This window comes from Crocuta crocuta, unplaced genomic scaffold (genome assembly GCF_008692635.1).
Source record: "Crocuta crocuta isolate KB4526 unplaced genomic scaffold, BGI_CrCroc_1.0 scaffold6, whole genome shotgun sequence".
Lineage (NCBI taxonomy): Eukaryota > Metazoa > Chordata > Mammalia > Carnivora > Hyaenidae > Crocuta > Crocuta crocuta.
In genome coordinates this window covers 8964074-8980026 of record NW_027531917.1, presented here as the reverse complement: position 1 = coordinate 8980026, position 15953 = coordinate 8964074, and the positions used below count along the sequence as shown (strand labels likewise).

General features: G+C 31.9%; 1 protein-coding gene across 4 annotated transcripts in view; it reads left to right on the top strand.

The window, feature by feature from the left end:
* Positions 1–15953, top strand: part of EPHA3 (EPH receptor A3) — a 351638-nt gene that overhangs the window by 303510 nt on the left and 32175 nt on the right. For all 4 annotated transcript variants that reach the window (XM_077774854.1, XM_077774853.1, XM_077774856.1 and 1 more), the window contains exons 12-13: positions 3669–3730; positions 6022–6231. In XM_077774854.1, coding sequence (XP_077630980.1) covers positions 3669–3730; positions 6022–6231 — 272 coding nt within the window. The remainder of the gene's footprint in view (positions 1–3668; positions 3731–6021; positions 6232–15953) is intronic.

The following is a 15953-nucleotide window of genomic DNA, read 5'->3' as shown; positions in this document are numbered from 1 at the left end:
AGAGTATGTGAGATACAATTACTGGTGATAAGAATTAATAACATTTCTTTGAAAATGAATTAAACTTCAATAATTATTTTTAATTTTATTTTTTATAGTAATCTCTACATCTAATGTAGATCTTGAACTTACAGCATCAAGGTCAAGAGTTGCATGCTCTACCCACTGAGCCAGTCAGGCGCTCCAATAATTTTTAATATGTCAATCACTGAAAAATATTCTTTATGTTTTAATGAAAACGTTTTAATCTAAAGCCAATATTTATTTGATAATTGAAATAAAAATCTCTATGTATGGCTTTATTTTTATTACATTTGCCTGCTCTTCTTTTTATAAAAAAATGTGATTAGAAAGCTGTGGTGGAATACTTAGTGCTGAACATGGAAATCTTAGGTATTCCAAATCACATTTCTTCTGTCATCAAACAGTGGTCCAATGATTAGTAGTATGTCTGAGCCACTGGGGATTGTTGAGGAAATGAACCAACTGACTGTAACAGACTGATTTGTTTCCCTTAACCCTTTAATTATAAAAGGTCATAATTTCATCTACACTCAAAAATCAGTTGCAGGATTGAGGAACAAAAGCAGGATTCCACTGCACAATTTGTTTTGCTCATTTTTACTGGAGTTTCACTTCAGCCAGTTACCCAGCAATAACTTTGGTGAGTTTAGTATGGACACTCAGATGCATTTTAGGATCTCTGAAGGCAGCGAATGATATAGGCTCTTGAAAATACATGTGAAAGAGCATGCAAACTTGAATAAAAATACATTGCATCCATTTACAGATGAGCTGATATTTTATGATTTCCAGCTGTACTTAATACATGTTAGAACTAGTTCTCACCAGTGTTGTGGAGAGTTTCTTTTGCTTTAACCTTATTTATATAATCAAAAGCACAAGGGAAACGAAGGCAGAATAGACACTTAGACACTAAAAAAATAAATAAATAAAACTTAGAAATTAAGGCTTTCTAAGGTAGGATATTTGTGATTTTGTTTATTCTTTGTACATTTGGGTTTGCTGAATCTTTGAACTTAATGTAAAGCATATTTTCAGACTTGCCCATCTTAACTGATGTGTTTACAAATACCTAAAGTTTAGAACTAAATGCAGCCTGATCTGATTTCTGAATGGTCATGAGGCTTTGGCTTAATTGACTGGTTTGATTTCTTTCAGTTACTTTTATTTACTTTGCCAAACATTCCCCTAGACAAGCTAACAAGAAATGAAACGGTCATGGGGCTGAGAGCCAGAAGGAAACAAGTGATAAGCAAAGGTCTAGGTAGTACAAAAACATGGTAACTGGCCACTGTAATTGACAGTTGACTGTATGAGGCAAACTATCTGTGACTACACTTAATGTATGCATTGAATTTTGCAGGCATATTATTCATCACAGAATTGTATTAAAGCAAAAACAGAAAATTATAGCGATTATAGTGATTTATGGAGAACATGCCTATGAAAGATTTCATTCATTCATTCATTCATTCATTCATTCGTTTGTTTGTTCATACATTCTTTTAATTTCAGGTCAGTCTCTGGGATCGGTCTATAGGTATTGGATTTATCAGTTCAAGAGAGATAGAGGTTTCCAAGGAGATGTTGAATCTTCCCTTTTGTCTTGAATATTGTCAAATCAAAGCTTACTTAGAATTTTGAAAAATCAAGTTCTGGAAGCTTAAGCTTTTGCATAAATGACTTTTCATACATTTACCCGATTAACTAGATATTTATGATGTGTTACTCAAAATATATAACTAAATCAGTATCTTAATGGAACATAGACTGGTACATCAATTGATTGTTACATATAAAAATTATCTTAAAATTACAGAATTTAAATATTTTAACCTCTTATTAAATAAGACATATAGCTTGGGATGCATTCAAATGCTAAATATAGCAAGTATAACCTTCATGGTACCAAGCCATAATTCATAACTAGTGTGAGTTAAGAGTTTTTACCTATGAAAGGAAAAGCAAGCAAAGAACGCTATTTTCTATCATCAGAATGGCAAAATAACTTTCATGATATAGAAGGCACATATGAGGAAAATTTCAAAGTATACTCTATAATTAGGGATGCATTGATGTTTGTTAAAAAGCCATCTTGAGCAAGGTCTTTCTTGACTCAGTCAAGACTTGATTCAGGTTCTCCTGACATGGAAGACAAGTAATTTTCCTTCCTTTTGTAATATAATGTAATTATATTTAAAACAATATTATTGCAAAAATAAAGGAAGAGAATTATAATGTAGTAACAGTATAGGCTTTGAAATCAGAGACAGCCATATTAAGGATCTGCTAGAGAACTAGCTAATTGTGGGACGTCAGCTAGCTTCCTAAGTCCACAATGCTTTTGGTTGAGGACACCATAAAATGGAAATAATATATATTACTAAAGTATAGGAAGATGTGATGACTGATTTAATGTATATAATATATATGTGTATATATATGTAATATTATATTATTCTAACTATGCAAAACATTTACTAGTGTTTCCCATATATCAAAAATATCCACCTTCCATATTTCTTTTTTCATTATTTATTTTCCAAGTTATAATAATGTATATAGAGCATATCTTCAGCTTTGTTCACATATTGAACTGTAACAATAATCTTAAACGCTAGGCTTCAGAGTTCTCATTTTAATTCAGAATAATCCATAGAATTGATACCCAATAATTGTCTTAAATCATTACCTACAGTTGAACATAATTCTATTTGTAAATCTCTATATAAATATACTTAGCTCTTTTGTATCTAATGCTTTTTCATATTTTAAATGTTTCCTGCAGCATAAATTTCCAAAAGTAACAGCACACTGTATTCAGGTTGCTACTTTGGGTTTTATTACTTATTAGTTGTATGACATTTGGTAAGTTAATTACCCTCTACATTTCTCAATTTTCTCATGTGTAAATGGAAATGATAATAATTAATAAGCTATCATATATAAAACAATTAAACCAGCACAGTGAATGTAATAAGGTTATATAAATAAATTTAAATGTTCATGGAAAGGTTTAATGGCATTTAAGACCACATATTTCTAAAACAGTTATTATAAGTTACTGCCACCAGCAATTTTATTTTTATTTTCCTTTTAAACACAGATTTTATAATTTTTAACATATTAATTGATATATATTTTTAAAGGTATAATTATTAGTCTTAATTGTCTTATGAAATTCACCTGTAGGATCCATGAAGATGGCGACTTTGATTTACTTGCTCTAACCAGCATAAAAAGGAGCACCTAGTCCAAAGTTCTATAAGTATCTGTAGAAAATATAAATGACTATGGAAATCTTGGCCCTATCTTGGGCTGGAAGGTATAAATACTTGATTTTGTAGATCAGCTAAGATGAAACTAAAGGGGAGAAGAGGGACATATTTTAGGTTCACAAAGAACCATGCCAAATAAGCCAATTTAGATATCATAGGTTACAGGCTGTTGTTCTGAAAGCCAATCTTCTTCCATTTTTGTTAGTTTTATTTTCTGTTGAAAAATGTTTGTTTCTTTGTTTTGCAACTTCGCAAAACTAGGAAGACAAGGAAAGCTTTTACATTTTTAAATTCATCAGGTATACCGTAGTATATTCTATATATATTCATCGCATGTTATTTGCTTGTTATTTGTCATATATCCAGGTAAACCAGTTATGATTGTCACAGAATACATGGAGAATGGTTCCTTGGACAGTTTCTTGCGTGTAAGTAGAAGAGTTATATATAGTCATATATTTCTATCAATGTACATATATGCATAAATACAATGAATGCTAAAGATGTTAGAGGCAACCTCTAATATCTTGCCAGCAATTAGATAACAAAGTTTAAAGTTAAAGTGAAATTTGGGGGGACTAAATAGTAAGAGGAAGACTAAAATTTCATCTTTATCTTGCATGGTCTAAGGTTAATGGCTTAAATTTTTAAAACAAATCTATGCAATCTTCCTCAGTCTTTTTGTACTGCTAAGATTCACCTTGGTTAAAACAAAAATTAAAAAAAGACTTTTAGTAAGACATAAATAACACTGATATAAGACAAATATTCTCTTTTCTTCTTTTAAAGTAACCTCAGACTGCTATAGGAAGAACATCTCTCTCTCACACAGAGTTTTTGTCTCAGAAAATGAGCAAGTGTTATAATGCCTAAGTAGTCTCAATTCACACATATCATTTTGGTAGATATCCTGCTGATGCAAACATCAGAGACATATTTTGATGATATGTATTGATAATGTATGTATATATTTTAATTATTTAAACTTGTAAACTTTATTTTTTTAATTATTTTAGTAAAAATTTGTTCAAAGAAATGCAAAAAGTTTATGGATAACAAGGCACTGCCAACCACCAGTGACTGCAGGGATAAAAGAAGACTTATATTCTGTCCTCAATATGCTTTCAGCACTATATTCGAGTGCCTGGTTGGCTCAGTGAGTTAAGCATCTGGCTCTTGGTTTCGGCTTAGGTCATGATGTCGCGGTTAATTAGTTGGAGCCCCACATCAGTCCATGCTGACAGTGCACAGCCTGCTTGGGATTCTCTCTCTCTTTCTCTCTCTCTCTCTTTGTCCCTCCCTTGCCCATGCTCTCGCTTCATCAAAAATAAATAAACTTAAAATTGAAAAAATAAAATAAAAATATGATTTCAGTACTATAAAATAAAGATTGATGGATAAACTATCATCGAAGAGAATTCTAAATTTTCTATAAATGAGAAATTATACTTATTTTAATATTGATGAAACAAACACAAATTTTTTAAATGTTTATTTATTTTTGAGAGAGAGAGTGAGAAAGAGAGTGTGTATGTACACCTGGGGTAAAGGAAGAGAGCGAGAGGGAGAGAGAGAATCCCAAGCAGACTCCACACTTAGTCCAGAGCCCAATGTGGGGCTCAAACTCAATAACCATGAGATCAAGACCTGAGGCAAAATCAAGAGCTGGCCGCTTAACCGACTGAGCCACCCAGGCGCTCCAAGGCAAACACAATTTTATCAGCAATTATTTTCACAAGCATTGCAAAAACAAATATTTTTCAAATCAGGCCATTAAAACCATTATAATAAATATTATTTTAAAATGTTATTGTGTACATATAGCTAAACATAGAATTTTATATCTATCTATCCATACATTTATGCACATATTTAACATATGTATGTATATGTGTGTGTTTGTTTACCTATCTATTATATAAATCATGTATTTCTATTTTTTTAAGTTCATTTATTTTTGAGAGAGAGAGAGAGAAAGAGAGCTAAGGAGGGGCAGAAAGAGGGAGATAAAGAATCTCAAAGAGTCCTTGTTCTGTCAGTACAGAGCCCGACATGGGACTCAAACCCACTAACTGCAAGATCATGACCTGAGATGAAATCAAGAGTTAGATGCTTAATCCCCAGTTCCCCTTGTATTTCTTTTTTAAACTTCAAGTAAATTAGAAGTTTTTCTAAATACAGGACTCTGACTTGTGTTTTATTGTTTTCTATTTTATGACTTATGACTGAATCTTGAAAGAAAAACAAATATTCAGTAAATATTTGTGACCAATTCTGAATGGATTATGGTGATTTAAAAATTTTACATCCACCTTTTTTGAAGCAATTAATAAAATATCTGGAAAACTAGAAAGAAGAATGAATATACAATCAAACAAATATGTATAACTGAAACAGCCCCAAGATTCATTTCATTTTGTTGTTCCTGAGGTTAAAACTTCTGAGGAGTTTGTATGTCACATAAAGACCAGGAAAGGTATACTTTTGAACCTGAGGACAAAGAATATTAGGGTCCTTCTTGTTATGGAGTATTTAGTAATGCAGCTACTATGCTATTTTGTTTTAGCCTTGTATCTGTTTATTCACTTATCTTGTGAGGCTTGAGTGCTTGGAACTAAAATGTATACAGTCATTCTTATTACAATTCAGTATGTGAGATTTTAACCAAGATTTAAGAAAGAGCAATGCATCTTAATTATATATTTGAAATACTTCTCAGAAACACGATGCCCAGTTTACGGTCATCCAGCTAGTGGGGATGCTTCGAGGGATAGCATCTGGCATGAAGTACCTCTCAGATATGGGTTATGTTCACCGAGACCTTGCTGCTCGTAACATTTTGATCAACAGTAATTTGGTGTGTAAGGTTTCTGATTTTGGACTTTCACGTGTTCTAGAGGATGACCCAGAAGCTGCTTATACAACGAGAGTAAGTAACTTCTTTTCTTTTTTATTCTTTTTATCTTTGTTTCCCACCTTGTGTTATGTTGACTTGAAAATAAATAGAAATCACCTCTCTCCATGCTATGTCAATTATATATTCCCCCAAGGGAAACTTCTCCTTTAACATTAAAATACTGTTACTTATTCTATGAAAATAGATGGCCACGTTTATGAGGTGGCGTACCCCTGCCCAGTTAGATATAATTTTAAGGCATTTTGAAATTCATGTTTATATAAGTAACACATGCTCACATTATAAAAATTTCAAAACAAAGCAATAAAAAGGAGTTAAGTCATCCATAATTCTGCCACCCATAGAGAACACTTGTATATTTGTCAGTTAATTCTTCCAGATTTTTTCTGCATACCTATCATACATATCTATGCATGAATATGTAATTAGAATAGGATTATTTATAATATCACTGTATAGCCTTTTTTCTCTTAGCAGTATATCTCTTGAATGTATTTCACTGTCAGTAAATAATCTTCAAGTTTTCATTTTTAGCAGTTTAATATATTCTGTTATCTGGTTGTACCATTTAAAAAATTAACCCCTAATTATTGGGTAAATTATTATTATATCTTGTTTTTCTTTATTATTATTATTATTAATTATTTCATCATGATAAGTGTACTCTTTAATCCCCTCCCCCCTACCAATCTCCCCTCTGAGAAACCATCGATTTGTTCTATATAGTTAAGAGTCTCTTTCTCGGTTTGTCTCTTTTTTTCTTTGCTTGTTTCCTTTGTTTCTTAAATTCCACAAATGAGTGAGATCATATGGTACACGTCTTTCTCTGACTGACTTATTTCACCTAACATTAACCTATATAACTATCACTGTTGTTGCAAATGACAAGATTTCATTTATTTTTTTGGCTGAATAATATTCCATTGTGTATGTATACCGCATCTTTATCCATGCCTCTATCTATGGACATTTAGGTTGCTTCCATGGCTTGACTATTGTAAATAATGCTGCAATAAACATAGGGGTGCATGTATCCCTTTGAATTAATGTTTTGTTTTTTTGGAGGGTATATACACAGTGATGTGATTACTGAATCATAGGGTAGTTCTATTTTTATTTTTTGAGGAAACTCCATACAGTTTTTGCATGCCCATCAATAGTACATGAGTGTTCCTTTTCCTCCACATTCTCACCAACACCTGTTGTTTCTTGTGTTTTTGATTTTAGCCATTCTGACAGGTGTGGGGTGATACCTCATTGTAGTTTTGATTTGCATTTCCCTGATGATGAGTAATGTTGAGCATCTTTTCATGTGTCTGTTGGCCATCTGGATGTCTTTTTTGGAGAAATGTCTGTTCATGTCTTCTGCCCCTTCTAATTGGATTATTTGTTATTTTGTCTTAAGTTGTATAAGTTGTTGTATAAGATTGCCATTTCCTATTGTATATTCATTCATGACTCCTTGGTCAAAATTTAATTGACCATATAATGGTGGTTTTATTTCTGGGTTTTCTCTTCTATTCTATTGATCTGTGTGTCTATTTTTATGCCAGTACCATACCATTGCTGTGATACCTCCTATTGTTTTGTTTTGTTTTGTTTTTTTCAAGATTGCTTTGGCCATTCAGGGTCTTTTGGGTTCCATACAAATTTTAGGATTGTTTGAGTTCTGTGAAAAATGTTGTTGGTATTTTGTAGGGATTGTATTAAATGCATAGATTGCTCTGGGTAGTGTAAGTGTTTTAACAGTATCTGTTCTTCCAACCCATGAGCATGGAATATCTTTCCATTTCTTTGCATCATCTTAAATTTCTTTCATCAGTGTTATGTTGTTTTCAGAGGACAGGTTTTTCCCCTCTCTGGTTAAGTTTATTTTCCTAAATATTTTATGGGTTTTGGTGCTATTGTAAAGAGGATTGTTTTCTTAACTTCACTTTCTGCTTGTTCATTACTGGTGCATAGGAATGCAACAGATCTCTGTTTTTGATTTTGCATCCAGTGACTTTACTGAATTCATATACCAGTTCTAGTAGTTATTTATGAAGTATCTAGGATTTTCTATATATAGTTTCATTTCATCTTCAAATAGTGAGAGTTTTACTTCTTCCTTATTTATATTCTTTTTATTGCATCTAATTGCTGTGACTAGTACTACCAGCACTATCTTGAATAAAAGTGGTGAGAGTAGATAGCCTCATCTTGTTCCTGACCTTAAGGGAATAGCTCTCAGGTTTTCTGCATTGAATATGTTGTTCAGTGTGGGTTTTTCATATATGGCCTTTTTTAAGTTCAGGTATGTTCTCTCTAGACCTACTTTGCAGAGGGTTTTTACATGAATAGGTGCTGTACTTTATCAAATACTAGCTTTTCAATATCTTATACAAATGTGTAAATGACCCCTCTGTATTCATAATTGTATGAGTCTGACAATTTTCCTATGATATATTACTAAAAGTTGATTTTCTATGTCAAAAGTTTGTGCCTATTTTAAAGGCATACTTAACTACATCATGATAAAACTAGATATTATCATTTTTTGGTATTTATTAATTTTGAAAAATTATATCTAATTGTTTTAATTTATATTTAACTTGATTCAAATGCATCTGACTATTTCTTCATACATTTCTTGGCATATTTCTTTGAAAAGACATTCTTCTATAGAATTTTTTCATGACAGACAATTTTAGAAAATAAAGATATAATGATTACTAATGATATTACCAAAGGTAACCAATTTTAACATTTTAGTTTTATCCTTTCAAAATATTTTCTACACATTTTCATATGTAAACAATTACCAGTTATGTATACAGTTACAAAAATGGGATCATATTATATATATACTGATTTATAAAATGATTTCCACTTGTCAACCCAGTATTTTCTTTATACACAACTTAGTGTTGTTATGTAATCTGCCTATTTTAACTTAAAATATAAAATGTAGATTTTTCTAGATGATTAGTTTTTTATGGTTTCATTAAATAATGTATTGTACTCCATTTTAATTATGCACATTATTTATTTATCCAGTGCACTATTAACTGAGCAGAATTCCAAAATTTTGATATTCTTAACAATACTTAGATGTAATCCTGATAAATGGTTCATGTCTGGTCATGATTATTTCCTCAGGATAAAATTGCAGAATTATAATTGTCAAGTCAAAATGTGTGCAAATATGTGTGGATTTTCATATATGAATTGCCCGATCGTTTTTCAAATAGTTTGTTAAGGAATTTCATTCCTAGCAGCAACATATAAAGGAGGCTATTGCCCTGTACCCTCACCAGCCAAGAAAACGGTCAGTTTTTAAAAAGTCAACTTCTGTTATTTTCTTCCTGTTTCTAATCGTCACCAATTTTAAAAAAAGAAAGAAAGAAACTCATTCTTTTCTGAGATCATCCATTTCAACAGTTCCATTATCAACCACCAAGTGTGTCACGTGGCATCTATCTCACATCCTGAGGAAGTGTCCAATTTTCTAGGCTTGAGTTTCATCTACAAAGTGATAAAGCCATGGTGACAGAACCAGAAATTCAGAAGCACAGTGTCCCAGATATTCCTCGATGAGTTGATATGAGTTGAAACTCTCCCTATGCCTTTCTACATTACACTTTTGTTTGCATTTCCCATTTTCAACTAGACTCTAGTGGATTCACTCTGTTCAGACATCTAAGTATTTGTTAAAATGTGTCCTGTACAAAACTGTTGCTGTTCTTAGGCATACAGTTCACTAGGTTAAAAGCAAGAGAAATAAAATTGTATATCTAGCGGCTAGTTGAATTAAATTTATAACAATGACCCTGACTCTGTAAACGAAGTTCTGAAAAAGAAAAAATCACAAAACATGAGTCAATATGCTGATAGTGCTTTTTTTAGCCTTCCTTTTGTTCCTTCTCTGATCTCAAGAAAAATTAGTCAGCCAACATTCTGCAGCAAAGCATCATTTTCATGACTATAATTTATGATTATAAATTCTCAGGAGACAACATATGCAACAGATGATAATATATTTATAGTTTTGAGGATTTTTTTTATTCTACTCACTGCTGCTCTGCATTCTAAAGATATCCTTCGTAACCTTCTGCTACTATATGAGCATTTAACACACCCATGGAAAGTATCCCTCTTGATGGCATGTCCTTGTGGTTACAAAAATCACCTTATCTAAGAAATATTTCCTTTTTTAATAAAAAACTATTTGATTAAAAAGCCTTTATTTGAAATATTAGATTTCTGGTAATTCAGTTAGGTTTTAATCTCTGAGCCATATCTCATTTTTAAACTAGAGCATTCTTGTTTTTAATATTTGTCACAAATTCTAGGACACTCTAAGGAATGATTGTTCCTGTAGGAACTTGCAAGATTCATCCAAATCTGGATCATCTGCTGTCTGGAGAATATATTGGGTTCACTTTCAGAGCTTCATTTGTACTGGTTGTCACTTTGTCAGGACCAAGGGGTACAGAAGACCATTTCTTGACACTAATAGAAAAAAAGATATTGCTGTGTCAAAATTCTTCATTATCATTTGTGAGATAAAAGTGCAACAGGCTCTTTGCATTTTTTATTCTCAGAAGATTCTTAAAAACTGCACCTACCAAATGGGCTCATTAACTACCAATAAATAGCTGTTCAGAATTTAATATTCATTTAATTTATTTAATATTCATTCTTATGTTTTCTCAGAACTCCTTAAAATATCTGTGATGGTCTTGACTTCCTTCTGAGAAAGCTATAATTTGCATCTATGTTTCTAGAATAATTTAGAAATCTTTAATTTAATCTCTTGTGATAACCTTTGTTTGGTACAATGATTTTATAATTTACCCCCAAATATGAGATATGGTTTAAAGTAATAGGACTATTTTGTTTTTTAAACAAACACTGAAACATTTAAATGAGTGTTGTATACTAATTCTTGGGAATTTGTACTTACTATAGGAACAATGCTTTTGCACAAAGTGTTTTGGGAATTCCTCCTTTTAAATTATCTTTAAAATGAGATTGTGAATGATACCACCATTCCAAATTACTTAAGCATATAGTATTGGAGGAAGCATACTTGCCTAAGATAAAAATCTCTGGTCTCATTAAGCTTAGAGTTAATAAATAAGAAAAGCAGTACATTGTTGTATAATAAAGTCTGTTTTTTTTTAACCAAAAGCAGTATGTTCAACTTAGACATCCACTTCTTTATTTGATTAAGCATCACATGATTATGGTTCCTTACGAAAAACAAGCTCATCATTGAAAACAGTGTGCCAAGGCATTCTTTCTGGATAAACACATTCTGGTGAATCTGCTTTAAAAAGGCAGTCACATTATTTTAGTCACACTTAACACATTTCACCTAGTGTCACTTGGATTAAAAAATTAGTATTCCGTGCCTCATTGCACTAAGCCTTTTCCCAGATTGCTCCTCTAAAAGTTACTGCCTTTAGGTAGAGGGTAATTGCACTGACATTTGATTCTATGCCACTAAATGAATATAGGGTGTCTGCTGCTCTCATTTTAAAAACATCTTTGTGGCCCACAGGCAAAGTAGAGGCATGGAACAGAATTTATGTCCACTAATTATGCATTTATTTTTTCTAACTGGAGGGAGCCATCTAACGATTTGAGAAATGCTGAACCTTAAAACTTGAAACAAATTATCAAGTGTTTTCCGATGCTGTTTCTGATACTGTCTTAAGTCTATCACAGGTTTTCCTACTTTATGTCCCAACAGCATTCCTTGAGAGGAGAGGGTCAGATAAGATCATAAAACATACTTTTTAAAAATGTCTTCTCTTTTATAAGGGTATTGAGTAGAGAATCAGAATTTTTTTCAATAGTCACTTATGGTTATTTCTCCTCATTTCTCACTACTGAGTTGTACAGAAACTCCAAACATTAACACTTGCTCATAACATTATTATGCATCCTGTAACCTTTGTGATATTCCACTGTACACATGGGATTTGAGAGTGAGAAAGTATAGTATTTGTGTTATTATGAAAATAGTTCTGTCTTGCAGTCCTTTGAAATGCTCATGGGAAGCACCCAGCAATGCTTATATGACACTTTAAGAACCACTGTTCTCAAAGACTAGATACTATGTCAGGAAAAAAACACTCTAAAAACTCAATGTCTTTATATTTATTAAATGACGTAAAGCTGGGCATGTTGTATGATATGATATAGCATGTTTCGAAGAAAGGCTTTGGAAGTGTAAAAGCAGCTGCGTACTGAAGGTTGCAAATCATCTTGAAAGGCCTTGGATTTTATTTGGGTTGGAGCATTTAGCTGTGCAGATTTACACCATTAGAGACTTTTCATTGTGGAGAAAAACATACCAAAAAATGAATTCCCTCTCTTTTATTTCCCATCATATGAATTCAAAGGACAATTATGATACAGTTTATATATATATATATATATATGTTGGTTTTTTTTGCACTGGATTAACCTATTTACTTTATTTCATTTTAACAGAACCATGGGATTATGGGTGAGAACCGTTTACCACTAAAGAATTTTCTAGTCTTTTTCCTTATGAAATTTCATTTTAAATGGTTAGCATTTTTATGTACATGCACACGTCTATGTATATGAACATTCCTATATTCATACGTTCAAATAAATGGAGTCCAAAATTCCACTATAATGGTGCTCAATTTGCTGTTTAACGGGATCAAGTTAGAGAAATTATAGGCTTTTATCTAATTTATATGCTATATTGTATAAAGTCAATTCAATTCTCAAGCCCCCAAATTCATTTTAGAGATATAATTACCACATAAACCAATTTGAGAAATTTGAGAAAGCTAGATGATTTGATTTTGGTTGTATCTTTTATTTTTCAATTTTTTCCTTTTTATTTCTGTCCTGAAGATGCAGAATGAGTCATCAGCTAGATGATTTTTATATTGGATAAGAAACTTCTGACTTTTGTTACATTGGCCTATAGCCCATTAACATCTATTTAATTTTTAGAAGATAAAACCAAATAAAAACTTATCACGTCATTGTATGTTAAGCAATAGAAGGAAGAAATCTTATTTTACATAATCATGTATTTGATTTTTTTCTCTGTAGTTTTACTTATTAGATATACAAAGTATTCTACTATAGCTTTACTTTAATTTCATTTTCAAGAAAAGAATTTTTTTTAAAGCAGCTAATGCAAGTGGTTAAAAGCTAAGTTGTTAAATACTCCTATTCAGGATAACTCCATTCTTAGGACATAAATAATAGAAAACATGACTCTTGATCCTCTAGTCAAGGACTAAAAACTATGCATATTAAAAAGTGTGATATAGAAAGAAAATTATATTATTTTGATAAGTAATATATGCCATATGTCATTTACACATGAGTGAAAAAAATACATAAATACCTAATCAATGGCCTTCATATAGGAATGTATTTTGAGCTTTGCCCCAAAATAAATAATGTCAGTCATAAATTTATTCCCTACTCTCTGAGAATCAGTATGAACATGCCTTATGTAGCTTCACAAAATAAAGCCACATATTCAAAAATCAGAAAATGCTAGAAAATTTAGTAGTCTCAGTTGTCAATGTTGTATCAAAATTTAATGAGATATCTAGTAATTTCTAGCCACCCAATTCAGAGAGTTTGATACCACAAATATTTTAACACATGAAAATAATTTATCCAGATTTACGTGGAGAAAAGCCATAGCTATAATTTTGGAGTGGAACATGGTAGTGAGAAGGTTGCGTGTAATATATTACACACCGTCTCTAGCAGTTTTCTCTAAAATGCACCATCCATTCACTCAATTCATTCAACCATATTTGAGTGCCTACAATGTACTAGATACTGTTTAGGACAAAAGGACCCAACAATAAAGAAAACAAAACCCTGTCCTCATGAGTTTACATTCTAGGATTGGAACTCAGGTAATAAACAAGTAAATGTATAGCAAGGCAGAGAAGTAAGATAAAGAATGTGGGTAGTGGCCCAGTGTGTTATTTTAGTTAGGAAGATCAAGAGAGTTTCCTGGTGAAAATGAGATTATAGCAGTGAATTGGAAAGAGTGAAGGAACAAATAATATAAATATCAAAGTTAGTTAACCAGATTTACTTTGTTTTAACTATCTTTTCAATTTAATAAATTAATTTTAATCATTGTTCTACGTCCAACAGGCTCACTTTGCAAGAAGACAAATTAAGTAGTCAGATTAATGATTTAATTTAGACTAAACATCAGGGTAGTAGTGACTGGTCTAGTCTATAATGTTGGTGAGCCCTGGAAGCTTAGTAAAACTTACTTTCTCAAATTATTTTCGGTTCACTGTGAATATCCCACATTTTAAAATATGTGATGACACATTGCCTGAAACTTTACCCAGGTTCCCTGAAGTCCTTGACCATCCTCAGTTTCCTTTCGCATTGGAAAATACAGCAGTCTTTCTTTTTCTTTTTTTCTTATTTTTTTGAGGGGTGGGGATGTCAGAAAGTACAGCAGTCTTGAGGTCCTAAGTCAGTCTTACTTCTTGATGTCTGGAATGACTAATAATTTGACTCATTTCTGCCCTATCACCCCTTTGCAATGATAATTCTATATATCAGGCTTCTAATACACTCCGGTGATTTTTTTTTCTTTTTCATTTACTGACCACTGCTCTGGAATTCACCCATATTTCAAGCAGTTATTTACTAAACATAGACCCTTAAGGGAACCGTTGCCATGATGTCTAGTCAGAATTGTCTTTTAGGATATTATGAGATTCTCCACCTCCATTTCATCTTTCCTTATTTTTCAGTCATCAATATTAAATCAAACTTAGTCAAGTTTTGTGCTTCTTTGGTTAATTACTAGAATGAATCTAGTATTTCTATTATTTTAATTGCAATTATATGATATTCTTGCTTCTGTATAGATCTTTCTGACTTATTTACTTATAACTGCTTTTTTTGGCAAATTGTATTCAGAGTGCTTAAAACACACACTTTCAAATGAATTTTTCTAATCTTTAAACAAAATTAGGTTTGAGTATGTATAAAACACAGTTTAGCATTTAAAACCTTACTGAATTCTGAAACATCTTTAGCCTAATCCATAAATTTTGGCATTGTTTTTGTTGAAGATAGACACTATACAACAGATGACCTAATTTGAAACTAACAGAAAGTAACAGAAAAAGTATTTATTTGTATACATTACCCAGATAGCCATAGAGTATCTTAGAATGCAAGGTGAAGATTTTCCTGTTTTAAGAAATTCTTAAGCATTTCACATAATGTTGAAACATTTCAAAAGTTCAAAGGATAGGCTTTTGCTACCTAAGAGATCATCTGTCTCTGATCTCTTGTGGCAATCAACATCTGCTGGAATAATTCTCTCAATGGCTTTTAGATTTGAACTACTGGGGATTAGAACAGATGCTTCCCCTGGGAGTCTTCCTGGCTTGCCCTTCAAAATGTTGTCTACTGTTGTCTACAGCAAGTGAAGTGTAGGCCCTGACAATACATAGATGCTAAATCCTTGAGTCAAATGATTTATCTCTATGGTTCCACTTTTAACCTGAGAAGCCAATATTTGCCTCCAGGTTAAACACTCAATTACTTAGGGTTTACTAAGATAAACTCTCCAAAGTCCTTTGTCACTCTAAGTATGACCTGACAGAGCTCACCGGCAGGCAATGTGAACTGTGGATCAGCAAAGCATTTACTAAATCAGTAGGGAGAGATTTGTATATATAATTAGAGAAAAA